The sequence below is a fragment of the Pteropus alecto genome, unplaced genomic scaffold (genome assembly GCF_000325575.1).
Source record: "Pteropus alecto unplaced genomic scaffold, ASM32557v1 scaffold170, whole genome shotgun sequence".
Lineage (NCBI taxonomy): Eukaryota > Metazoa > Chordata > Mammalia > Chiroptera > Pteropodidae > Pteropus > Pteropus alecto.
In genome coordinates, this window is record NW_006429634.1 from 1,475,713 (window position 1) to 1,501,338 (window position 25,626).

At 50.4% G+C, this 25,626-nt stretch overlaps 1 protein-coding gene across 2 annotated transcripts in view; it reads right to left on the reverse strand.

Annotated features, from left to right (window-relative positions):
- Positions 1 to 25,626, reverse strand: part of HIVEP3 (human immunodeficiency virus type I enhancer binding protein 3) — a 91,381-nt gene that overhangs the window by 34,642 nt on the left and 31,113 nt on the right. For both annotated transcript variants that reach the window (XM_015595557.2, XM_006903990.3), the window contains exons 2-3: positions 15,630 to 21,221; positions 12,342 to 12,487 (exon numbers count right to left, since the gene is read on the reverse strand). In XM_015595557.2, the coding sequence (XP_015451043.1) occupies positions 12,342 to 12,487; positions 15,630 to 20,699 (5,216 nt within the window). In that variant the 5' untranslated portion in view covers positions 20,700 to 21,221. The remainder of the gene's footprint in view (positions 1 to 12,341; positions 12,488 to 15,629; positions 21,222 to 25,626) is intronic.

Sequence of the window (25,626 nt, forward strand, 5' to 3'; positions counted from 1 at the left end):
TACACCACAGGATCCCTCAAGGGCTCTGGAGGTGGTGATGGGGGGCACCAAGATAATGATGACTGGTTGGATGTCAGACCCCTGTCCTTTCCTCGATTCCAGCAGCCAGGAGAGCACCGTTCCTCCACACAGAGAAAGCCTAAGGGTTTACTCTCTACCTTTGAGGGAGGAAGTCAGGCAAGTGGAGGGCAGGGCAGAGGTACCATAAGGAAATGAGGGGAGGAAGTGAACGTATGACTGGATGCTGAGACTCCTCTTCCCTCCCCTTCCCACCTTTTTTCCTTTCTGTGGCTCCCAGATTATGAGAAATGAACCCTGTATCCTTCAGGCAGGAAACTGGAGTCTTCATGGGGATTTTGCCCAGAAGGAAGACCTAAGGACACTGCCACTGTAGTCTCTCTGATGAAACAGCCCAGAAGGGTAGCAGTGGGGAAGCCTTGGTCTCAGACCCTGAGCTCCCAGTTGTCTTTGAATCGCCTGCTCTTAAACATGCAAAGATACTAGAGGTTATCAGGCTCCCGAGAAAAGAGACCAAAGCAAACACGTGGATATAAGGGAATCCAAGCGAATCAGAAGCCATGTAGAAAATAAGACTAAGATCAAAAACAACTAACATTAACGGCCTCTGAGAGATGAGAAGATCTTAGATTCTATCGAATAAAAACAGGATACTATTAAGAGAAACATTTAATAAAAGAGCTTTTGAAAATACAAATGTGAGTGTAGAAATAAAAAAATAGACTGTTTGGAAGACAAAATGGGGAGAAGTACCCAGGCAGTCAAGCAAAAATACAAAGAGATGGGAAATCTCACAGAAAGGTATGAAAATTAGAGAAACAAGGCAGGAGGCCAGACTCCTGAATAACTGGAGTGTCAAAGAGAGAGGAAAGAGAAACATGGAGGAGAGGAAATTACCAAGGAAATAATTAAAGAACATTCCATTAAGCAGAAGTCCCTGAGTTGCCAGATTGAAGGAGTCACAGAGTAATGAAAACTGCCTGACACCAAGATCACCACCTGTGAAATCTCACCACCATCAGGATGAAGAGAAGATCCTAAGACAGTCGCAGAGAATGGAACAAGAATCTGAATGGATTTGGAACTCCTGATAGCCATGCTGCAGCTCTAGGACAAGGGAGCAATGCCTTCAAAAACTCTGATAGAAAATCCTTTCCAACCCAGAATTCTATACTTCAGTCTGAGAAACAAAATAAAGATGTTCCCAACACTGTCAGGCATGTAAAGGGTCAAAAAACTTACCTTCCTCATGGACCCTTTCTCTAGACGCCCATATTGATGGGTGGTCTCGTGAAAACGAGGAAGTAAAACCAAGGAAGATGTGCTTCCGGAAACAGGAGACACAGCACGAGAGGCAAGAGAGTCTCCGGGGCGAAGTGAAGGGAGACCGTGGGACGGCAGCTGTGTGCCGGGCAGAGGGAGCAACCCATGCAGCCTGGAGCCGGCTGGGCGACTCGGGGAGGGGCTGTGTCTGCAAGATGGAATTCACAGAGCACCCGACGCTTCTGAACGTCTGAGGGGAGACGTTGCCTAGATGAGGATTTGGTGGTCAAATGAGCAATCAATGTATAGAAAACTAAGTGAAGTTAGAACATACACACGCAACACACACATACGCACAATCATTATCTACCGCAAAAATAGAATAGCTGTGTGAGAAAGGAAAGGTAACCGCAGTCCATGATGTGACTTAGCCGTGAATTATATACCACTCTCACGAGAGAATGAGAGGATGGCGGAATAGAATGAGAGATGAAAGGTGGAAAGGCTCTTGTGTCACTAGTTAATTCCTAAAGCTGAAAGCCAGGTAGTAGCCGCCCAGGCACATTATTTAGAGATGCGGAGGTAAATCAAGGTAAGCTGCCAAAAGCGATGCAAGTTATTGTTTCTGAGGGTAGGAAGGAGGAAATGTGGGGGAAAGAGAAAGGGTACTGCTGTTTCCTACAGCACACAATTTGTGGAAATATTTGGCTCTTCAAACTCTGTGAATGTGTAACTTTGATAAAAATAAAGAGAGAGAGAGAGAGAGAGAGAGAGAGAGAGAGAGAGAGAGAGAGTGTGTGTGTGTGTGTGTGTGTGTGTGTGTGTGTGTTAAAATTCCTAAGAGGCTGCTTCTCCCACAGGCGAGACAGGGAGAAGCCAGCTTCCTCCTGAGTGCCAGGCCTGATTCCTCAGGACCTGAAGGAAGCCAGGACTCAGGCAGACGCTGTCCAGGCCCAGAGGATGCCCTTGCTGCAGCTGCAGCTCTCAGGGGCTGCCATGGGCTGGGGTGACTGCTCTACTTCCTGCGCTCCCTCTACTCAAGGCTGAGCCTCAGACTCCACACGGGAACCAGAGGCAGCTCCTCCTTGAGAAATGGATCCTCCTTTAAATTTTAATAGGATGCATTTAGGTCTTCCCTGACAGTCCTCAGGGCTCCGGGGACTCTGGCCCCAGCACATTCAGACACTCAGTCTGCCCTACGATCGATATGTCTTTTTCTTTTCCATTTCGCTTTTCACGTTGCCTTTTTTTTTTTTTTTTTTACTCTTTGTGACTTGGGTTTCTTAGTGACACAATCAGCTTTCTCTAATAGCTGAAGTGAGTGTTCCCTGGGAAGTCCTCTGAGCACGCAAGAGAAAGATGCTAGGCCAGTACAGAGACTCGGCCTAACTAGACTATTTAACATCTGATATTTTTATTTGGGGGATAATCTTTACAAAGGAATAACTTTTCCAAGAATCTAAGTGGATTCGACTTGGGTTTCTTAGTGACACAATCAGCTTTCTCTAATAGCTGAAGTGAGTGTTCCCTGGGAAGTCCTCTGAGCACGCAAGAGAAAGATGCTAGGCCAGTACAGAGACTCGGCCTAACTAGACTATTTAACATCTGATATTTTTATTTGGGGGATAATCTTTACAAAGGAATAACTTTTCCAAGAATCTAAGTGGATTCCTGGGAACAGACATTTCCTGCTCTTGTTTTCAAAATAGCCATTCACAAATCTGTTGGTGCAGACCTCGAGCTCATAGGTGGCCTGCAGTTGTGAAAAGAGGTCTGGATTTGAGGCTGAGAGAACCCTCCCCGCCCCCTATCCCCAAACCTTCAATTCTACTTGCATCGCAACCAGCATCTTTCTTTCATCTTGTTCCTGTAGGAGAACTATCCTAATCATCCCTACTTTGGCTCCCCTCCCTTGCATCTTCTCTGGGACTCCGCTCCTGCCCTCTGCCCCATTTGTCTCTCCAGGCGGTGTCATCATCTCCCTCTGCTGGAAACCATTCTTAGCAGCATGTGCACACACACGAGGGCCTCTCAGTTTAAGCATCCACCTGCTCGACTTCACATTCCCTCCGGTTCCACCCCTCACCCCCTATTTCCCCTGCTTCTCTCCATAGTCAGTCCCTTGGGGCAGAGGTTTACACGTGCTGCCTCCACATTTCATTTTAACTCATGCCACCAGGATTCCATATCCACCCAAATGGCTCCCATCAAGGTCACCAGGGAGTCCTATGTGGCCACCTCCCATAGATACTTGTCTGTTCTCACCTTCCTGGGCCTCTGAGCATCCCTCTGCCCAGCCGACCACTCCCTCCTTCTTGAATACCCTTTGCTTTTGGCTTCTAGGACTTCTCGCTCTGCTGGGGCTCCTCCTACCCCTCTGGCTTTGCCTTTTCAAACGTTTGAAGCTGTGTCTCTACCTGTCTTCTTACTGTTGGCATATCCCGGGCTCAGTTCTGGATATCCTTGTCTTTTCTCTTTTCTCCATGCAGCCCCATCCCCTTAAATAGCACCTATATGTCGACAAAAATCATATCTCTAATGTGGATTTCCAGCTCAGGCCTGTCTTCTGAATGCCAGGTTCATATATCCAATGGCCACATGCCTCCCTGAACACCTGGATGCATGAATGGAAACTCAGAATGAACATGTCCACCCAATTTCGATCTCCCCTTCCCCAAACCTCTTTCTGACTCCCCTCTCTCATCCCCGTCCATCTCAGGAAAAGTAAAATCCATCCAGCTGTTACTCAAGCCAGAAATGTAGTAGTCATTCTGGATTCCAAGCTTCCTTTTCTCTCCCTCCATATTCAGTCTGCCAGAAGTCCCATGGCCCTGTCCTCCATTTTCACCGCCATCTCCCTGTTCTAAGACACTGGGTGTCTCACTTAGATTTTGCCATATCCCGCCCTCCCTGCTGCTCTCATAACTACCACCCGCTTCCTGAAAGTCCAAGGTCGTATTTCCTAGAAGAGATGGAACAACAAGATTTGGGGGAGAAAGAAAGAGAACAAAAGCCAGTGTGGGTGTATGTGATGGGGGTTGGATAATTCGCTCTCCAGACCACCGGGGCAATGCGCAGAGCAGCACAGCTATACTCCTGGGGAGAAGACTGAGAATTTAAGAGAGATCAAGGCATTGGGTCTATCTCAGCAAGAAGACAGGGTCCTGACAGCCTGGACTCACCCAGGAAGAAAGCAGTGCCTATCCAGATCCGGGAGCCCAGCACCATTCCTCTCTGGTCTCTAGGACACAGCAAATGACCTTGGCTTCCAACCCAGATGCTTGCTCAGTAACAAAGGCCACCTGACTTCACCTTCCCCACACCAAGCCTGACTCCAGGTGGGTGGGTTAGTCCTGCCCAGCCTGGTTCATCCCTGACTCTGTGACCTTATCCCTTCTTAATACCCAGATTCGCAACCCTGCTCTCAGATTCTAAATGTTGCTGAGTTCAGGAGCCTGCCCCTCCCCTGAGGTCTCAGTTAATCGTGACCATGTCAGAGAGAGAGAGTCCTCCATTTAGTAAACATCCTATGTCCCAGGCACTGCTCTCAGCACTGGGGAGCAGCAGTGAATAAAACACAATTCCTGTCTTCTCACAGAGCTTATATTCTGGTGGAGGAAATAGAAACAAACTAATAGCTATATGGAAAAAAAATAAAATAAAGCGGGGAAAGGAAGGGGGAGCAGAAATGTCAGAGGAGGGCACAGTGGATGGGTGACCTGGGAAGGCTTTGTTTGAGGGTGACCGAAGGGCATGAGGGAGTCATGAGGGAGTCATGAGGTTCTCTGGAAAAAGTGTTCCAGGCAGAGGGCACAGCAAGTGCAAAGGCCCTGAGGCAGAAGCATGTCTCACAAGGAGCTAAGAGTTCTCTACCCTCTGGCTAGAGTTCAGGGGTCGAAGGGTAGAGTGGCAGGCGGAGGCCAGGGAGAAACTGGAGCCAGCACACATAGGCCACTTGAAAGCTGTGAAGGGTGCAGGGTAGGAGTGACAGGGTCTGCTAACATATGGGGGAAAAAAAAAAAGCAGGGAAGGAAAGAGGGACCAGAAATGTCAGAAGAGGGTACTCTGACAACCAGAGGTCACTCTGGTTGTTGGGTCGAGAATACACTGTAGTGGGAAAGGGCAGAAGCAGGAGATTATAGGAGGGCCCTGTGATAATCCAGATGAGAGATGCCAACCCAGGAGGTAGGAAAAAAATGGGCAGATGTTGGACAGGGTTTCAAAGACTGAGTTGACGAGATTTGCTAATGGGTGTGAGAGTTTGGGGCCTGAACATCTGGAACAATGAAGTTGTTAACGCAGAGTCTAAGTAAGTGATTTTGCTTCTTGCCTTCAAAAGATACTTTATTTTTCCTTTGGCCATTTAAAGGCTTTCAAAGAGACATTGAGCAAGTGATGTACATGGCTTCTCTGACTGTGTGTTATACATGTCATAGCCTTTCCATTACCAACCCTTGCATTTTTTTTGTTCCAGTTTGGGTTTACCTGATGGATTTATTCTTTACACAGATCCAAAAAGCTCCAACTCATCATTATTTATTTAATGCATAATTTAATCAATTTGTTCCCCCAATAAATATTCATAGGTAACGAATATTACCAAAGACAGAAATTCAACATTATCCTGGAGTTGATAGTAAGTTGGGGCTAGACAGAGTAGGAATTTAGAAATTTAGAATGAAAAATGTGTTACAATTCTAGGCTTCAAAGTCCAAGGAGAAATGGGTTTGAGAAAAATTATTAGAAAAGAAAATAACCTTAAAATTTTTAAAAGTTACAACTATTCTCCCCAATCTGCTATTTCGTAAATATACACACACGCGCGTGCACACATAAACTTTAAAAAATATAGGTACGCCAGAAAACGACATGTGTGGAATATATTGCATAAACTCTCAGACTCAAATAAAAATAAATTTAGCTATTATTAAAATACACAAGACAGAAAAACACACCTGTTAAAAATATAACTCCTTCAAGTGGAACAATGCAGAATTAAGTGAACTCTTAAAATAATTTGTTTAACAAATGTACCAAGAGCCCTGTGCGTCACAGTGGTTTTTCAGCACCCGCTGTGCAGTGTTCCCTGGATGCCCACGAGGGCCATGGCACAAATGGCTGGAGGCCTGACACGAAGAACTTGGGGGATGAGTCTAGTGGAGATACCAGTCTGGGAGTCATCCGCCTACAGACAGTATAGAGAGTCACCTTGGGAGTGAGTGTAGATGGAGAAGAGGAGAGGCCCAGGCTTTGGGCCTTGAGGGCCTTAATGTTTAGAGATCAGGAAATGGTGGGGAATCACCAAGGACAAAAGAAGGTGTCCCTGGCAGTGGAAGAGGAGGATCAAGAAAGATAGTGCCCTGGAAACCAAGTGAACAAAGTGTAACAAAGAGAGGGCAGGGATCAACTGTGTCCAACGCTGACAGGTCAGGAAAGAATAAGAGTGAGTACTGACCTCAGAATTCTGTAGGTGGGGGTCACTGTTGACCTTGATAAGAGCGGCTTCTGAGGCGTGATGAGCCCAAAGGCCCACCTGCAATGGGTCTATGAGAGATTGGGAGGAAAGGTATGGAGGTGAGGAAGTAGTCAATTCTTTCTGGAGTTTTTCTTAAATAAAAGCAGAAATAATCTGGTGATATAGGCCCTCGGTCAGAAGAGTGTTTTGAAGGTAATTTTGGATATACTGAACTGAATGGACCAGCAGAGAGGCAATGGCTGGAGTGATGTGTTGGGGTGTATTGGGGTGCGTGAGAGGAGATGAGATCCAGTGCCCTTCGACAGGAGCACAGATGGTTTTCCCTCAGCTCAGCATCTGAGTCCTGCAGTTGGCAGCGTCTGGCATGGACTCTTTCTACTAAAGGCCTGAAGGGCTTGGGGGCAGTCCTGGGGAATCCCATGCCCATGAGTCACCCTACCTCACCAGCACTGGCCTAACTCACAGCTGGCCTTCTGTTCCCTGGCCCTGTATTCCAGTTCCAAGTTGAGGCTGGGCTGCCCCTTTAAACCCACCCCATCCATTGCCCCTGCCCATGGCCACCTTTCTGAGTACCCTCACCCCAGCTGGGCCTGGCTTCCCTGGCCCTCACAATCTCAGCCCATCATTCCTTTCAGACCTAAACACACCCCCTAGCTGGGCTTGGATGACCATTTTCAGCAGTAAGATAGTTCCTATCAATTCGAGTCTCTTTCTGTCCCATACAAGTCCTTTGGAATGAGATCTCAGCTTTCCTTGTAACAAGTGATCTTGAGTTGGGACAATATAGGCATCACCCTTAATGAACAATATAACTTTGTATGTGTGAAGACAGCATTCCTTAACAAAGGAGCCTTTCTAAAACAACAAAGGCGAATGCATAGGTGCTGGGTAGGAGAGCCAACACATTCCTGATGGGTTACTCCCAGAGGCTGCCTGGAAAACGCAGGCTTTGTTCAGGTGTGGAAGTAACACGGAATGCAGGTAGGGGGATGTGTGCCAGGATATCAATGCAATAAATGGAAACTGATGCAGAGTGTGTACAGAGCAAAGGACCCAAGTCAAGAAGGGACTTGTGGGGAGACAGTAGTGTGTACAGAGCATAGCCCTAGGACCCAAGTCAAGAAGGGACTTGTGGGGAGACAGGAGTGGATTTCAGCACCAGTGTTATTCCAGAAGTAACATAAAGAACCAGGAGGCATGGAGGGATCTGGGAGGTTAGTTAGAGGATTGCCTTTTGAAGGCTGGATAGGCAATGGGCAGACCCTGGCAGGTGCAGAAGGTAAAGCACAACAGTGGCGGGTCAGACAGTGGGGCCAGGAAGATTAGGTCGAGTTTTTTAACTGGAGCCTGGAGGTAGGCAGCCACAGAAAGCTCTGGAGCAGAGGTGTGACACAAGTAGAACCAGGATCAGAGACGCTCAATGGCACTGACATGGGGGCCTGGAGATGGAGACCTGGAGCTGTGGCACGGGGAGTGAAGAGAGACCATATCTGAGTCATAGAACACCATGTGTAGACACCAGAATTTGGGGACTAATTGGAAGGGGAAGGATCAGGGAAAAGAAGGCATCCAAGATGACACTAAGATTTTGAGTGTGAAGGGCCGGGTGCATCATCCGAGATCTGGATGTGGAAGGATATGCTGTTGGTGACAACTGGAGGGCATGTTCGGCACATGCTGAGTTGGAGGTGCCCTGGGTCTCCCAGGCAAAGGTGCCCAGGAGGTATCAGAATCAAGGCTCTCTAGTTCAGAAGTGATGTCCTGGGTGGAGACCCAGATTTAGAGTCTTTGGCACAGCGATGAGGTTTGAAGCCAAGGAGATGGATGACACTGACAAGAAGAATGCTCAAGGCCAGACTGACTGATGGTACATGATTCTCCATCACCCCCAGACTGATGACCAACCTACCTTTCCTGTCCACCTGTCCCAGTCTCGGCCAGCCTTCCAGGCCCAGCCCCACCCCTCCAGAAAGCCCTCTGACTACTCCAGCCCCAGAGGTCCCTGCCTGCTGTAAGGATCTCAACGCTGGTAGCCTACACCTCAGCATCGACCCTTGTGCTGCCTGCCACCTGAGCCAGTCCTCAAGCACTTTGAGGACAGAACATGGCTTACTCCCTCGGCTCATGGTATCTTCCGGCCACAGAACACCCAGAAGGCACTGAGTAAATAAATCCTCCTCGATGAATTGATTAGTCAATCAATTGCTGAGTTGGAGGTCAAGAGGAAGAGTAAGGGGACTAGTGAGTAATTGAGTAGTGATAAAGAGACTCACGAATGTTGGATTCACATAACATCCACTTTTGGCATCTCATACCTATGAATTAGATCTATATGGATCAACATGGATACATCTTGACAATGTGGTTGAGTAAAAATAACAAGTTCCGGATGTATGTTAAACCCACTGGAGTAGTAAGTGCTGTCTGTCAAATCCCTCTGGTTCTCTCAGGCACATGTGATAAAGAGACTCACAAATGTTGGGTTCACATAACATCCACTTTTGGCATCTCATACCTATGAATTAGATCTATATGGATCAACATGGATACATCTCGACAATGTGGTTGAGTAAAAATAACAAGTTCCAGATGTATGTTAAACCCACTGGAGTAGTAAGTGCTGTCTGTCAAATCCCTCTGGTTCTCTCAGGCACATGCTAGGACTGCACTATTCCAACCGCCGCAGAGGTAGGAGAGGCCCTTCGGCTCGCTCTGGCCAATGAAGTGGGAGCAGAAGCTTCAGGATAGAAGCTTGAAGAGCCAGTGCATAATTCACCACTGTCCCTTCTCCCAGCCTCCATAGGTCTGGATCTCATTCTTAGTAAGTTCTAAGAACAGAACAGTACATGTTTGCAGACCCTTGTCAAACATGTACTGGAGTGAAATATAAATGATTGCTGTGTTGAAAGAAAGAAAGAAAGAAAGAAAGAAAGAAAGAAAGAAAGAAAGAAAGAAAGAAAGAAAGAAAGAAAGAAAGAAAGAAAGAAAGATGGAAAGAAAAAAGAAAAGAAAAGAAAAGAAAGAAAAGAAAAGAAAAGAAAAGGAAAGAAAAGGAAAGGAAAGGAAAGAAAAGGAAAGAAATGATAAAGGGAATTCTTTAAGAATTTTTTTAAAAAGATCAAAAATATGAAGAAAAGTCTAAGGCAAAACCATGGTGACCTCAGATGGCTGTGCCTGAAGGATATAGTCAGTGTTTCTGGGTGGGGGGCACCTTTGGCCTTTTGGGTGGGACAAATGGTTCTGTGGTTGGTTGTCTGGATGGTTGAATACCTGGCTCCATCCATGAAATGCCAGAGGCACCCCTATTATGCGACAACCCCAAAACACTCCCCTCTTATTTCCTAACACTTCTGGGGAACCATGAATGTAGAACCATGAATGTAGAGGGGTTGCCAGAAGTGGGGGTTGGAGGCACAGTAGGGCCCAGATGGGATAGCTGGGCTGCGGGAGAAGAGAGTCCGACCAGAGAGACTATATGATCCCCTAAAGTGCTCAAATTGGATGTGACCAGTTGAGAATGAGGATGATACTTTTTTTGCAGCCGACAGAATGGAGTGAGATTATCCTGGAGGGAGATAAGAGAGATGGATATAATAGTGATAAAATACCCTGATGCCCATGAACTCTGGCCTTTACACAGTCGCACAGGATGCTTTGACAACCCACAAAGTATGTCATTATCCTCTCCTACAGATGAAGAAACAGCTGGAGAGGAAGGGGACCGAGTGGAACAGAGGTAAGTGGGGGAGCTGCTCCGGAGCAGAGATGACAGGCCCCGAAAGACAGGGAGATTCTGAAACAGAGCAGGTGGGACTCAGGGACAACCTGGATGGGATGGTGGGGCTGAAGTGGGGTGGGGGAGGAGTGGGGACCGATACCTGGGCTATAGGAAGAGGAGCTGGGGATCAGGTGTAACCTTTCACCTTTCAGCTGAAAGCAGGCCGTGTGGCTGAGACTCTAGCCAGGAGCGGGAGCTGTGAACCAACCAGGATGGGAGAGGATTCCGCCAAGTGCCCTACCGGAGCTCAGGCTTCCCTTGGAGAATAAAGCAGCAGGGAGCCACCTGGGGAACCAGGCCTCCTGTCTGGAGGTGGTCGCCTCTCAGGGCAGAAGCAATCTCTTCACACACATGAGCTAACATTTATCAGCCTCCTTGGGCCCCAAGGACAGTCCTTGAAGCAAGAGGGAGGAAGGCAAGTCCAGACGCACCAAGCCTTGGATGAAGTCTTACAGGTCCTTTCAAGGACCCAGCGATATGAAGACACAGAGACACACGAGGGCGCTCTAACCAAATAGCAGGGGTGGAAGCCCGTCTGTCCCCACATGGAAAAAGGGTTAGTATTTTGAAAAACCTTTGGTCTAGTGTTTCTCAATGGAGCCACTATTGGAATTCTGGGCAGGATGTTTCTCCCCCAGAGGGAGGTGTCCCTGCCATTGCAGGGTGTTTGCCATCCCTGACCCTCCCTCTCCTTGTCACTGGGACAACCCAATTCCCCAAGTTTTATTTCCAAATATCTCCTCTCCAGAGAGTCCCTGCTGGCCAGTACCATGGGAGGATGCCCACTAGTGGCTTTGGGCAGCTTGGCGGTCTCTGTTGTCCCCGACTTTACAGAAGAACCTGCCACCTTCCACTTTGACCTTGGGAGGGAGGCACCTGCACATGCTGGAGAATTGCAGGTCCCCAGTGACAGCTTGTGCTCATGGGGACCGTCATCCTCGAGAAGTAGGTTTTCCTCCATACTGTCATATCCCAGGACTGAGTAGGATGAGGGCTGCACTGATCACATTGGGGACACAGACACAGGACCCTGAGACAAACACCATGGGACCTGCTTACAGAAACCCACCCCCCAGGGTGCAAACATGTGGCCACACAGAACACAGCTTGCACAAAACTTCCACAGAGTGAGTCTGAAACAAGACACCTTTCTGAAACCCAGAAAGTCCCACCGTCGTGAGTTCTGAGATGTTTACATCATTAGGCTTCCAGAGACAAGCACCAAGGTGAAAATCCAGGGATGAGATTCTAAATATTTACCAGCCAACAAGTCCTGGATCCCGGCCAGTCGGAATGGAAACCAGTGTACACAGCTGGCACATGCAGTGCGTTATCAGCCCTGCAAACAGCCTATCTGGCAGAGCCTGAGTCCCCTGTGGAAAACCAGGCATGCCGAGGTGGCTGCTTGGGCGGACAAAGGTGACTTTTTGGGAACATGCACCAAGGTAAACGGCAGTCAGGACAGGACCTGGGAGACTATTAATCCCACTGCAGGACCAGAAACCTGCCAGCACCTGAGGGAATGAGGGGCTGGAGAAAGACCCAGACCCACTAGTCCACAGGGCACATCCAGCATCCCCATGTCCCCCCAACGAGCTTGTTGTTCTTAAACAGAGTTGCCTACACATCCCACAGAGGTGGCGTCTGCTGGAAGCCACAGCTGGAACCCCAGGGCGCACGTGGCATGGCCCTGCCAGTTGAGATGTTTACCACCTCTGAACGCAGACAGGGCCACCTCGGCCTGCTGGCCAGGCACGAGCTTTACTCCATGGAAGGCAGACATTGCAAACCAAACATGATTCTTACCCTCCTTCGAAGATTTTGATCCTCGCCGGCTCCCCTCTCTTGGAGGCAGGAGCTTCCTCCTCCGGCTTCCCTCGCTTCTCTTCTTCCTTCTCCGCTCTAGCTATATCTTTCTGGCCTTCCGGGGAAACCAGTGAAGGGAGGTGAACCTGGCCCACCGCGGGAAGGACAAAATCATTGCGGGTTACATGGTAATAATGAAATGATGACTTCATTGGCATTGCACGCTTACACTTAATTGTGGCTCACTTAATCTCCACTCTCCCCTGTGAAGAAGTGCTATTAGCCTCACTTTACAGAAGGAAGGAAGCTGATTCCCAGAGAGGTGAAGTCCCTTATTCAAGGCCACGTGGTTAGTTGGGGTCAAAACTGGGACTCTGACCAGGTCTTTCTCATGGGAAGAACAGGCCTTCTCAGGAGAGCTGTGTTTGCTCTTTCTTTTACACTAGTCTGGGAGCTTCTGGGGCAGGTCCTCCTCTTGGTCTCCTCGGTCACATCAGCACCCAAAACAAGGCCTGCCTCAGAGAAGGTTCTTGAAGAATGTTGAACAAATAAACAAAGACTCTGCCTGCAGAGATTAACTGGTTCAATTCTTTTATAGATCATAAAGTCAAGGTCACCTAACAGGTTAAGGGTATTTCTCTGGGCAGAGCAGAGGTCTCCCAAGGGCCCTGACCTATAAAATCCCCCAGGGCTGGGCACAGAGAGCTGTGCTGGCCCACCGATGGGCATGCACCCGAGGGTGTGCAGGCTCGGGTTGTCTATCTAAGGGAACCCATTCTCTTCACAGGCCTCAATGGTGAGAGCTGGCTCAATGAGGAGAACATGTCATCTAGACCCTCTGATGGCAGCAGGGGGTTGGCATACTCTTGAACAGGGAGCAGTGATTCTGGGCTGGGGGCTGGGGCCAGCAGTGCCTGGAGTGAGATGCTCATCCTACTGCATGCTACTATCATGAAGGTCATGAGAAACCACACTGTTTACAGCCAGCAGGAGAAGCAACTGTGTCTCTAGGTGCTGGAATAACCTAAGAACCACAGTCCCCTGTGCCAGGCAAGACACCTGTCCCAACAAGGACGGGTTGGGGCTGAGGAGAAAGGTAGCTGGTTGGAAATTAGGGAATCTGAGTTCTAGCACCACTGAGTGCCAGTAGGAAACATACCAGTAAATCAAATGGAATAGTCCAAGAAAAAGTTTGTAAGTTTCAGTTCATTTTAGGAAAGCAGAACTTTAAACAAATGATTGCCAAGCCCAATTAAGCCAAATTAATTCTTCCTTTTTCTTAAATGGCCTTTTAGTGTCTAGTAATTAATACAGAGAGGCAGTCCAGATCATATGAGAGGGCTCTGGAGCGAGATCTAGTTTAGAATCCAGGCTCTGCCATTTACTGTGTGGCCTTGTGCAAGTTACCTAACTTCTCTGTGCTTTAGCCTCTTCTTCCATAAAACGGCAATATAGTATCCTAACTCTTGAGGTGGTTGTGAGGATAAAAGTAAAGTTTAGCATAGTACCAGGAACATAGTAGGTGCACAAGTAGTTATAAGTATGAACATAATTACAACGACATCTGAGGAGTAGCGGTAGCCAGTAAGAGACACTGGAGAGCAAATCAGTCACGATGTTTATGGCAAAAGTGGAAATGTCGTTTAGGGTTGTCTGTATACTGACAAGGACATTTAGAAAATAAATTCGGGAAATATTTCTGTGAAGAATATCCAGCTGGGCTAATAACAAATTCAATGAAAATTCACTCCATGATAAAAGAGGAGGATGTGGACATAGGAAAGTTATAGAACACACTTTCGTTCATTTGTCTATAACATAAATTTAATTTAGGAGATTTATGCCTGATTTGGCCAAAGCATCTAGTCCGAAGACACAATAATGAACATTTTAAAATTTGTAGTCATTTTTCACATTTTCTTTCCTCAAATAATTAAAAGAAGAAAAATAGACTCTCTGGAGCCAGGCAGGTCTGGGTTCAAATTCTGGGTTTGCCAAATATTTCCCATGTGACTTTGCCTTCTCCCACCCTGTGACCCTCAGTTCCCTCCTCTGTAGACTGGAGATGGTCCTGCTACCTCACAGGTGGAGGTGAGCATTGACTGGATTCGCAGCACAGTGCCCGACGCAGTGAGGCTGCTCCATCAACAGACCAATTGTTATTCCACAAATGCCAAGTCAGCATGACACATCACATGGCCTGAACCCTTAGGCTGGCCTTGTCAGGGTACAGAGGTGTCATTTGTCTGAAGCAAATGGAAACATCAAATTTCAAACTTTCTGAACTTGCAGGGACCCATTCATTTTATAGTTCCTGATGCAGCCTCAGGTCAGAGGCAATGGAGGAATAAAGTGAGCCCCTCAGTCAGGGCCAGGTGCTCCTACCTGGCACAGATGGGTCAAGCTGAGAGTGATGTTGCCACCTACTTATAGAGGGATACTGCAGCCCAGCCTTATTGCTATCCTACTCACAGGAAAGAAAGGACTATTTCAGGAGTTGTCAAATTCTAGAATTTCTGGAAATGGGAAGATTTCAAGTGGTGCCAGAGAATGGAAACAGCAGATGTAGAGAATAAGAAAAGCAGGCAAAGACTAACAGGATGAAGGAGAAACATACAATAGAGGGGTATAAAGTTCTAAAATTGCTGCAGGCATTCCCATCAGCCAAGTTTTCCAGTCTTCCAGAGAATTTTTGTTTTTCCTGGCTGAGATTGTGTCTTTGATTTTACAGTAACCGCTCATGGGAAAGCAGGATCACTTTTAAAGCTCATTTTATGGAAATGTATCTATTCTGATGATGTGAGGGACATTCTGGAAATGGGAAGATTTCAAGTGGTGCCAGAGAGAATGGAAACAGCAGATGTAGAGAATAAGAAAAGCAGGAAAAGACTCACAGGATGAAGGAGAAACATAAGCTAGAGGGGTATAAAGTTCTGAAATTGCTGCAGGCATTCCCATCAGCCAAGTTTTCCAGTCTTCCAGAGAATTTTTGTTTTTCCTGGCTGAGATTGTGTCTTTGATTTTACAGTAACCGCTCATGGGAAAGCAGGATCACTTTTAAAGCTCATTTTATGGAAATGTATCTATTCTGATGATGTGAGGGACACACTGAAAAAGGAACCCAATAAATGCGTGTCCTGGTGAGGTGACCAGTCGTACCTGGCAGAGGGGAAAGCTTCCTCCTATCTAGCTTTAGTTTTGCAAATGGGACCTGAGGAGAATGTGGCTTAAAAGCTCAGCAGAGGCTGTTAAAATCAGTGGGGAAAAGAAAAACAAGGCTGAACTTACCTCTGTCATGCGGGGCTTGCGGGAGCTGGATGGCACGAGCCTTCCTGTCTCCGGATGTGGAGCTGTGGCCATGGTGTATGTCTCTTTGCTCACCTTCTGCTTAGACCTCAGGAGGGACAAAGCAGCTTTAGTGGAAACCCCCGGAAGGTTGGGGTTGTACAAACTTATGCACCAACCAGCGTAAACAGAGGACCTCCTATCTGCATGCTGGATGTGATTTGGCTTAATGTAGTTTAAATAGCACCAACTGACATTAGTGGTCGTGTGGAGGCTGGGGAACTGCAGTACCTTCTTGGAGTCCGTACCTTCTTGCGGCTTGGCTGGTCTGGGGGGTGTTTCTGACAGAGGAAGTGAGCTGGGAGGTGCCAGTGAAGGGAGGTCAGGTTGTTCCTTGGAATCTTCTTTCTTCACACTCAGTGGGGGCAATGCTCTTCGGTGAGGTTTACCAGATGACTGGGCATATTCCTTCAAAGTATCTGAGCCTGGGGCTGTCCCATGGGACAGTGTGGGGTGAGGAAGAAGAGGAATCTCCTTTGGGTCAGATGGATCTGCGTGCAGGCTGGACAGAGATTCTAGCTCCCTCCTGCCCTGGCCCTGGCTGCCCGAGCGGGATTTCTCTGGCCTCTTGCCATCCTCAGTGCTGGTAAGCACCACGCTGCATGGCTTTACCAGCTCGAGTTTTTCATCCGCCTTGGAAGCCTCCTCCTCCTTCACCCTTTTTTGCTGCTGGGTTTCCATGGTAAGTTCAAGGCTGCCAGCTGGCGAAAGGACGCGTTTGCTCCCCCCCACTGTGGATGAAGCTCCCTCCAGGCTCAAGACACTCTCTGATGACAGGGAAGTGCCTTTTCTTTCAGGTAACGTCACAGGCACTCTCAGGTATGGAGTCTGGAAACCTCTGCTCTGCTCTTCACTTACCCCGGCTGGCCCAGGCCCGACCTTATACACGTCTGCCCCACACACCGCTGTCCCTTTGCATGGGGGCTCCTCGAACATGGGAAGGGCCATCGTTGCTGAGCTGCCTTGGGACTGGGTGACCAGGATCTGGGAAAGGGTGGTGTACATGGCGCTCCCGTAGGATGGCATGTTGGTCTGAATTCGGACGGGCACAACCAGGGACACCATGGTGTCTGGACAGGCGGGCAGGACCAGAGGGGTGGCTGATGTGGGCACTGAGGAGCTGGCTGGGAGGTCCACGGGGGGCAGCTGGATATCACTGCTGTACTCTGTGCTGGGGGTGAGGCCAGCGGTTCCCGTCACCAGTGGGGCCAGGCTGGTTTTGATTGGTGGCAGATGGCTTTCCCCATCACCAGGGAGCTGAAGGGCAAACTGGGACTGCAGAGGCAGGAAAAACCCAGAAGAGAGTGCTGAGGAGGACGGGTATGACATGGGGAGAAACGAAGGGGGCTGCCGGAAGGGGATGTTGGCTGGGTGAGGCATGAGCTGGGGGAGGTGGAGCTGGCCTGGGTGCAGAACAGTAGGTTGGAGAGGAAGCGGTGGGGCTTGAAATAAGGAGGGAGGAAGCGGGGGCATGGAGTACGGTGAGGACAGGAGGCTGGACATGGCCTGGGTGGAGAAGAATTCAGAAGACTGTCCTGGCTCATGCTGTAAGAGGTGCTGGAAGGAGAAAAGGGAGACGGGCGGAGGCAGGTATGGTTTCTCATGCAGGGGTAGCTGGGCAAGGGGGTGGTGGAACACCTGGAGCGCTTCTGTGTAGGGCGGAGTGGACCCCAGCGGGGGTCTGTCCTGCACCTGGCTCTTGCCTCCCAGGTGCCCACTGTGCGAGGGGGCTGCTGAGGCCATCTGGGGCAGTGAGCTTTTGCCCGAAGGTTTACTGGATGAGGGCTTCGATTCCTCGCTCTCTTGTCTTCCCTTGGGGGCAGCCTCTGGCTCTGTTTCTGGAGGCCTGCTCAGAGATGCCTGTCTCACCAAAAAGCATTTCCTTCTCTCTGGCGGGGCCGCTGGGGCTGCTGGTGCCACTGGGGCCGGTGCAGAAGGGCCTGTCAAGGACAAGCTGCCGTAGTCGAACGATTTGCTGCGCGTCTCGGTCATGTGGGTGGGATGGGAAACGTTGGGGCTCTGCTCTGAGGCCGACCTCCGCATCTCTCGGGCGTGTGGGTGGTGGCTGGGGACGGTCAGCATGTGTGTGCCCAAGGGTTTGGAGCGCATGTCTGACGAGGGCCCGGGGGCCTCGGCTTTTCCGTGGTCGTCCCTCTCGAAGGAAGCAGAGCGGCTGGACCCGCTCAGAGAGACACTGCTTTCTTGGCTTGGGCTGCGGGACAGAGGCACGGAAGACTCGAAGCTGGACTCCCCTGATGACTGGGCCATCTCCGCCAGGCGAAGTCTCTTCTTCTTGGGTGGCAGCTTCTCTGCCGGGAGCTGGGCGAGCGTCTGGCTGCGCTGGGGCCACTGGAACTCCTCCGTCTTCTCAGGCTCCTTGGGTGGTGGCTCCGGCTCTGTGTCTGGCCGGTCAGGCTCCTCGGTCACCAGGATCTCGGGAACCTGAATGTTGGGCTGGCGGACCAACTTGGGCTGCAGGGAGTGAGCGGAGCGTCCATGCGGGGCAAGAGGGGGTGACGAGAATGGGGCCGGAGACTTGTCTTCCCCTTCCAAGCCGCTGGGCTGCTCCAGAGAGTCAGACTTCTCAAAGGAGCTGGTGTGCTGGATGACAGAAATTTCTTTGGACGTTGTTCTCCTCTCCTTCCCTGATTCAGAACCGGACCCTGGCTTGGGAGTCCTTGGCTGGAAGCCCGAGGGTCCCTCCAGGGAGGGCGCTGACTTGCTTGGTTCTGCTGGTGACTTGGTGGACTCCGGGGGAAGGTTCCGAGCAGCATCAGACGGCCCGGGGCTGCCGAACTGACTTTTCGTTGACTCAAAGGCAGGCGGCTCCTCCTCGTCCCCCAGGCTCTTCTCTTTCCTCCTCTTCCTCAGTGGAGTGAGCTCCAAGGTGGTCCCCAGTTTGTAATGCATCATCTGGGACCAGGGCTCGTGCTCAGCTTGACTCTTCTCAGCTTCCGGAGACATGTGAGCACCTGCAGAGACGGGCTTTGTGATCTGAAGCTCTGAGCAGTAGTATTTCTTATGGGCCTCGTAGTTGTCCCTTTTCTTGTACCGAGCACCACATATATTACATTCATAGATCACCCCTTTTGTTTTCAAGCCCTTCTTGGTCTTTTTGGTGAGTTCGCTTTCCTTGGGTTCCGGCTCGTCTGCGGGTTTGGGGGCTGTGTCTTTGCTACTTGGCCCTGCCTCCTCGGAACTGTACTCCCCTCCCAAAGGTAGTTCGATGGCCGGCTGGCGCTTGAGCATCCGGGGGTGGGAGGTAAACACTTGACTGCTGCGGCTCAGGGCTTCAGAGTCGGTGATGTGGTCGTCGAAGGAGTAGCTACCACGGAAGGTGTGGTGGGGGGTCCCGAGGGTGCAGGCGGCAGAAGGCATTGAGTGGCTTCTCAGCAGAGGCACAGGGGGAGTGGTGCTGGGCGGGTGCTGGAGGCTCAGCAGTGATTGTTCGGGCTTTGTCTTCTCGCTGTGGGACGACAGAGGCTCCCGGTAGAGGCTGGATTTGGGTGACTCCATGCTGCTACGCCGTGACAGCGAGCTCCTCCTGGGTTTCACACTGTCTATCTCGCTGGTATCCACCACGGCCTCGTTGATGGTGATGAGCTTGGTGATGTGCTCGATGACCTGCGTCCGGGGCACAGACAAAGGCACCAGGCTGGGCTTGTCTTCGGTGGACAGGGGCAGGAGGGGCTGGGTGGAGGTGGCCGTCAGCATGGTGGTCCGCTGCCCGATCCGCCCGCACTTGCCAAAGATGATCTCCGTGTAGGACCTGGCGTTGGTGTTCGGGGGGCTGACCTGCTGCTCGGCGCTCTCAGAGCGGGAGAAATACCCGGATTCAGTACTGCCTTTGCTGCCCGGGCTCAGAAACGCCTGTTCGTCGATCACCTTTTTCCTCTCACTCAAGCGGAGGGCCAGCTTCTGCTTTATGGTGTGGGTGTCTTCGGGTTTATGGCTCAGGGGGTGTTCTGATGAGGGCTCGACAAACGGAGTGGGGTCCTCAAGTGACGGGGCTGAGCTGGACTGGGACAAGGAACAGCGTTCATGGCTGGATCCCTGGCTCCCCGAGCTATACAAACTGCTGGACAGAAGGGGGTGCTTAGGCCTGGGGGACAGCTCTGCGGGGTGAGTGGACGTGGTGCCCGTTTCCTCTTCTGAATCAGTGCTTTCTCCTTCGGTGGGCTCCTCAAACTCTTCCCCCGGGATCCTCTCCATCTCCAGCCCCGGGGGGTACAGCTCACCGCCCACTCCAGAGGCCAGGCCAGCTTTGATGCGGTGGGCATGGGACTTCCTGTGCTTGTAGAGGTTACTCTTGGTCTTGAAGGAGAAGCCACAGGGGCCGCAGGGATAGGGCCTCTCGCCCGTGTGCGAGCGGATGTGTTTCTGGAGCACGCTGGGCTTGGCGCAGGGCCGGCTGCAGTACTGGCAGATGTACTTGCCCGGCTTCTGGGGTTTCCTCTCCTTCTTGTGTGCCTCTTCTGTGGGCTTCAAGGGGACCTGGGAGGGACGAGGCACAAAGACTTTGGGGATGCCGGGCAGGTCCTCGGGGGGGATGATGGAAGCATGGGAAGGGAGGAGCTGGCTCTGAGGATGGAGCCCAGGGGTCACGAAGGAGCTTGAGGGTCCGGGTCTCATGGGGTCGACAAGCTGCCACGTGGACCCCTCCAGGAGGTGCTCGGGTTTGCCAGGTGACATGAATGCTGGTGTCAGAGGGTGCTGAGGAAGCTGTGAGATATGGACAGAGGCTTCGATGGAGGACCTCTTGGGGGGCTTCTGCTGCTGGCCCATTTTCTCCTGAGAGCTTTCCCTAAGAACCGATGAGGGGCCCGGGAAGGGCTGCGGGGCGAGGAGCTCCTGGAGGGGGCCCTCGGGCGGGGCGGCCGAGCTGCTGCCTGGGTACGGGGCACTGGCCGAAACACTGGTCTGAACAGCTTCTCCTTTAGTCAGCCGCTTCCGGGGACTTCCCTCAGCCTTCTTGGTGCCCTTGACACTTTGTTCAGGATCCATGACCTCCATGGAGACTTCAGATGCTATTCAGGGAGGGTCGGGGCAGGCTGCATTTATGAATAATCCAAGTGTCCCAGGGAGGAGTCTGGCTTCGGCCACATTGGTCAAGAGCTGAAGAAACCAAACCCAAGCCGGCTTTGGGAGTTTTTTGCAAGTGTCACTGGCTGTGAGTGGACTCAGAGCAGGTCATCGGGGCTCAAACTATTCACGCCAGAGAGGCATGGTCCTCTATTTTGCAGACAGAAAATGCACCAGCACTTTCTGCCTGAATGTCTGTTGTGGAAACGTCGTGAAGGACGTCAGTGTTGCCATTGTATTGTTTCAGTTGGCAGTGGCAAGTGGCCCCCCAGGAGTCCCCTGTGTGCTATGCGAACTGCTGAAGGCTGGAGACGTCTGTGTGCATGGCCCAGTCATCCCTGGTCCCGGCACGAGAGAAGCCACGCTGGATGCCGTAGGTGGCTCTGCCTAGCCTCTTCTCCCCTTTAGCCCTGTGTTGAAGATCAACGGCCTTGGACGGGAATTCACGTTCTTCTATGTGACAAAACACACACATGGAAATACACACATACACACACATAAAAGAGAAGAGTTACTGTGATTTGTCCACAGCCTGCGCAGCCCTCTGTGAAACCCAGTGAGATTCCTAAAAGGTTAACTAGGGAGATTCAAGCAGAAACGCCGCCCCTGGCTCTGCACCTGAGCACTGCCCATCTCTCCCTCACCCGCATTCACAGTGCCGTTGGGTGACCTGAATGCCAACCGTGGTTCTGGGGACCGTGGCTGTGTGGGACATCGGGAGCAGGAGGCGGGACATTTCTGGATGGGAGCCCTGGGTTCCAGTCTCTGCTCTTTGAGTGCCCTTGAGTGGGTTTCAGCTCCCGAAGCATCCGTTGCCTAATTTAGAAAATAGAAGCAACAACTCCTGCCTCACCTGTGCCTTGGGGCCGCAGTGGAGTCCACCACGGTAATGGACATGGATGTCACTGGACGAAGGCAGCAGGAGCGGGTGCTGGTGGGTTAAACAGGGATGCGCTTTTCAAGGGAGAGATTATTCTCAGGTTGGTACTACTCCCTCTTTGACCTTGGATTCTAAAGGTGTCCGGGGGGGCATCGTTCATGGCTTTTACTCCCTTCTAACCCACATCCCCAGCCCGTGTTTTATGGTGAAGCTAAAGCCACTGCCCTTGCCTGTGGCAGCGCACAGTCTAACACAGCTGTGACCACCGGATCGGCTGGGAGAATCATTCTCGCAGGTTCCTCCAGCTTTGTAGCCTTTCCTTGTCTGGTAAGTGCCCCAGGTATCCTGGAAGTGGCTTAGAATGTGGGTCTTTGCCAAGCTGAGGGGCAAAGCTGGAGCAGCAAGTGTGTGTGTCCTCCCAGGGCCAGCCAAAAGTTAGGCAGCCTAGGTTTCCTGGGCCCCAAGCGCTTCTCAGGACCCTTCTTCTCAGAAGCACAGTCAGAATTTCAAACCTGGAAGTCACTGTGGACTCTGTCTCACTCAGCCATCTTATTTTCCAATGGAGAAAACTGATGACCACAGAGGGAAGGTGGCCTTCTAAGGTCTCACATTCGTAAGAGGCAGGACTGCCACCTGAACCCAGGCTCCCTGTGGTCAGAGTTCATCCACCCACAGGTGAGGGCCTGAGTGAGTGACCAGTATCTCTGTGGTCTTCCTCCCTCTCCTGTAAGTGTCCTGTGCCCCGGGCATCCTGACCTCAGGCTCCCTTCATGCTCTTGCCCTGCTTTTTACCAGATATTTGCTGATGCAGATTTGAAGAGTTTGCTCTTTCCACTTTCATAAAAAGTTAACGAGTCTGAAAGACTCAAAAAATGTCTCTCAAATGGCAGGACCTCAGAAAAATGACATGAAATGGAGGAGCAGGTGGTTTGATCTGTTAGCTAAAAATTATATACTATCAGTTTACTCCTTTTGTGTTTCCTTTCCATCTTGGTTCTACAAAGAATTCAAAGTAACTATAACAAAATTTTATAAATATTTATAAAAGAATGACAAACCATAAAGAGAGAAAACTAAATAACAGCAACAAATCAAAACAAAGGAAAATGTATATAAGGCAGGAAGTCAGAATTGGTGGGATGGAAAGAACACAGATATACCAATCATAAGGGCTTACATTGTTTCTATAGTTCAGCTACACACTTCTATCTGAGCTTCCTGGCAGCCAAGGAGAAAAGAGAGATGTGGTCTATTATAGAGTCCTTATAGCCAGAGAGGAAGAAATATCTCAGTTCCTTGCAGGAAGCAAAGCGTTGCTTGAAAAGAACGTTTTCATGTGGTACTTCAGACAGGGGCAGAGAATGATGCATGAGATCACATGTGTCTTCAAATCACATCCCTCCAGCAAATGCGGTGATTGATTTTTGTCAATGGAAGGTCACAACTCAGCAAAGGCTATTCTTTGAGCAAAGACTTCCTTTGACACAGGTAGAGACAGCATCCTCCAAAGCAGGGCCAATGTGGGGATGACAGGGAAACCTCATTTCATTATATTGCCATCGGTAGGAGGGCCATGTAAGATATCATCCAAACTAGGGCACTTTCGAGAGTAAAAGAGGTATTACTAATGATTATGGAGGAGCAATAGGAATAAACCAGGCTGTCACAGGCAAAGTGGGACAAGTAGTTACTCTTACAATCAATATTTACCTTGAGACCCAAACCAGGCATGAGTGTCTGGTATAAACTTTTAATCTTTGCTATGAGAACTGAGGTTAACCATGATTTCCTAATGGATTCTTAGAGATTGGTTATTTAGGCCAATCCTCTCACTTGACAGATGAGGATTCTGGGGCCTAAAAGAATGATGTGATTTTCCCCTAAAACTGTGCAGTGCTGATGTGCAAAGCTAGACCGTCCTGTGCCTCCTAACCCCTGGCCAGGGCTCATCCTCCACCTCAATGAATCAATGCCCTCTATGACTCCTGTGGCACAATGGGCACTATGGTGTCTGGCTTTCTGTTCTATGAGAGCACTGGCTCCAGTGAGAGCATCGGCAGGTGTCTAGAGGCTCAAGAGCAAAGGAGGCCTTCTAACTTATGTCCTAATCTTGCTCTGGCTGCCAGACAGGAGAAACGGGAGTCTATCCTGGTGGCATTGCCCCAGGCCTCACTTATCTAAGCTAAGGTGGGCAGAAGTCATCTAAAAGTCAGACAAGGCAGACATCTGCAGTGTAGACGGAGAACTGTTCTCCAGGCTGGTCTGGGATTCCCCAACCTGGCAGCACTTGTGTGGGGGAGAGGCCCGTGGGTGCTGGGTATGGATGATAAAAGGCTTACTACACTTACTATTTCTATTGACCCTTTCCTGCAAGGATCTTAAAATACCCCCAAATACTAGCTAGTAGTAAGCTTAACTTCTTCTGATGGATGGATGAGATCCTGCGGCATGACTACGTGGTGAATTCTCAGAATCTGAGTGAGAGTCCACTGGCCAAGGAGGATGCTACGTTGTCCAGTCCTGCAGTTGTCCCCTCACTGAGTCACAAGACTCTCCAGGGACAAGTGAGAAAACACTCAGTGGCTGGGGTTTGGGGCAATTCCCAGTCCAGGCAGTAGGAGTGAGGAAGACAGTCAGGTGACTGTTGCGTCATCAGATGACTCACTGGGCCAGCACCGCCAGCCTAGGGTCAGCATCCGGCCTACACCTGTGCACTGGGCCTGGTGCTCCCCGGGGAGGGTCCTTCTGCTTGTATCCTCTGAGGGAGGAGCAACCAGGACACATCAGCCACCTAGGTCATGGAGTCGGTGGGGCCCGGGGACCAGAAGGCTCATCCCTACATTCTGCAGAGAGGGCACCTGAGCCACAGAGGCAGGTGACCAGTCCAGGGCCACACTAGTCCTCAGATTCCTAGGTCAGTGCGCTCTGCTGCCTTGCTCTATACCTCATGACAGGTCCAAGGATCTTAATAAAAAGGGGCAGTAGGAGGCGGGCAGCTGGGACCATGGGTTCAGACATGGACCAAAATTATAGGAAGCAAGAAGGCCTCAGATTGGCATAAACACATTATCACTTAACTTTTCAATTCCTTTAAAAGAATAGTTTCTAATCACTGTGACCAAGTAACACTAAGAAAATGGCTCCTTTCTACCTTCTGTGTTTCTGAGGGTTTGTGTAAAACTTTAGTATAAACTTGAAGTAATAGGGAAAACCCTGCTTCTCCAGAGAATTGGTGAGAGCATATTCAAAAGTCACCACTGATGGGAGGTAGAGGGTTTCCCTGACAGGTCCCAGGGGTGGGGCCAACATGGGCCTGAGTCTCAGGCCCCCGGGAGGGTGGGTGTCCTCTGCTGACGGTGGCAGAAGGGCCATGGGGTCCACATTTCTGCTGCTGAGGCCAAAGCCCCAACAGCTCTAGCTTAGAAAGCAGATTAGAACCATGAGGAAACCTGAGTTTCAAAGGCCAGTTGGCTAACATATCAGACAACTCAGCTTCTACTTCTGGAATCTTCCATAGATCTAGCTATTAGAACAGCCCAATAGGGAAGAGAGCAGGGTGACTGGGTTGGAGCCACAAAGGCCCCAGGGGAATGAGAAGCGATGGGAGAGCCAACAGTTGAGCAAGGTGGCCTGAAGCTCTGAAACCAAACTGGAAAGCACCTCTCATATCCAAGGCATTGGGACAACATGGCTGTAGGCCGGAGGGGACACCCAGAGGGCTTTACCAGAGGGGAGGTGGGAGGGGGGCTTTGTCAAGAGAATGATTCTACCAGTCCTGGCAAGAGGCCAGCTTCAATCTGCCTTGGGCTCTAGACTAGAGAGCTCGGGTCACCGGCCAAGGTAGATAAGACTGAGGCAAGACAGGAATAGGGCCTGGTGCCCAGGGGCTATTAGGTCAGTCTGACCCCAAATTTGTGGGGCTTGATAAAGTGCTTTGCTTTGCTTATAATTTACACACACACACACACACACACACAC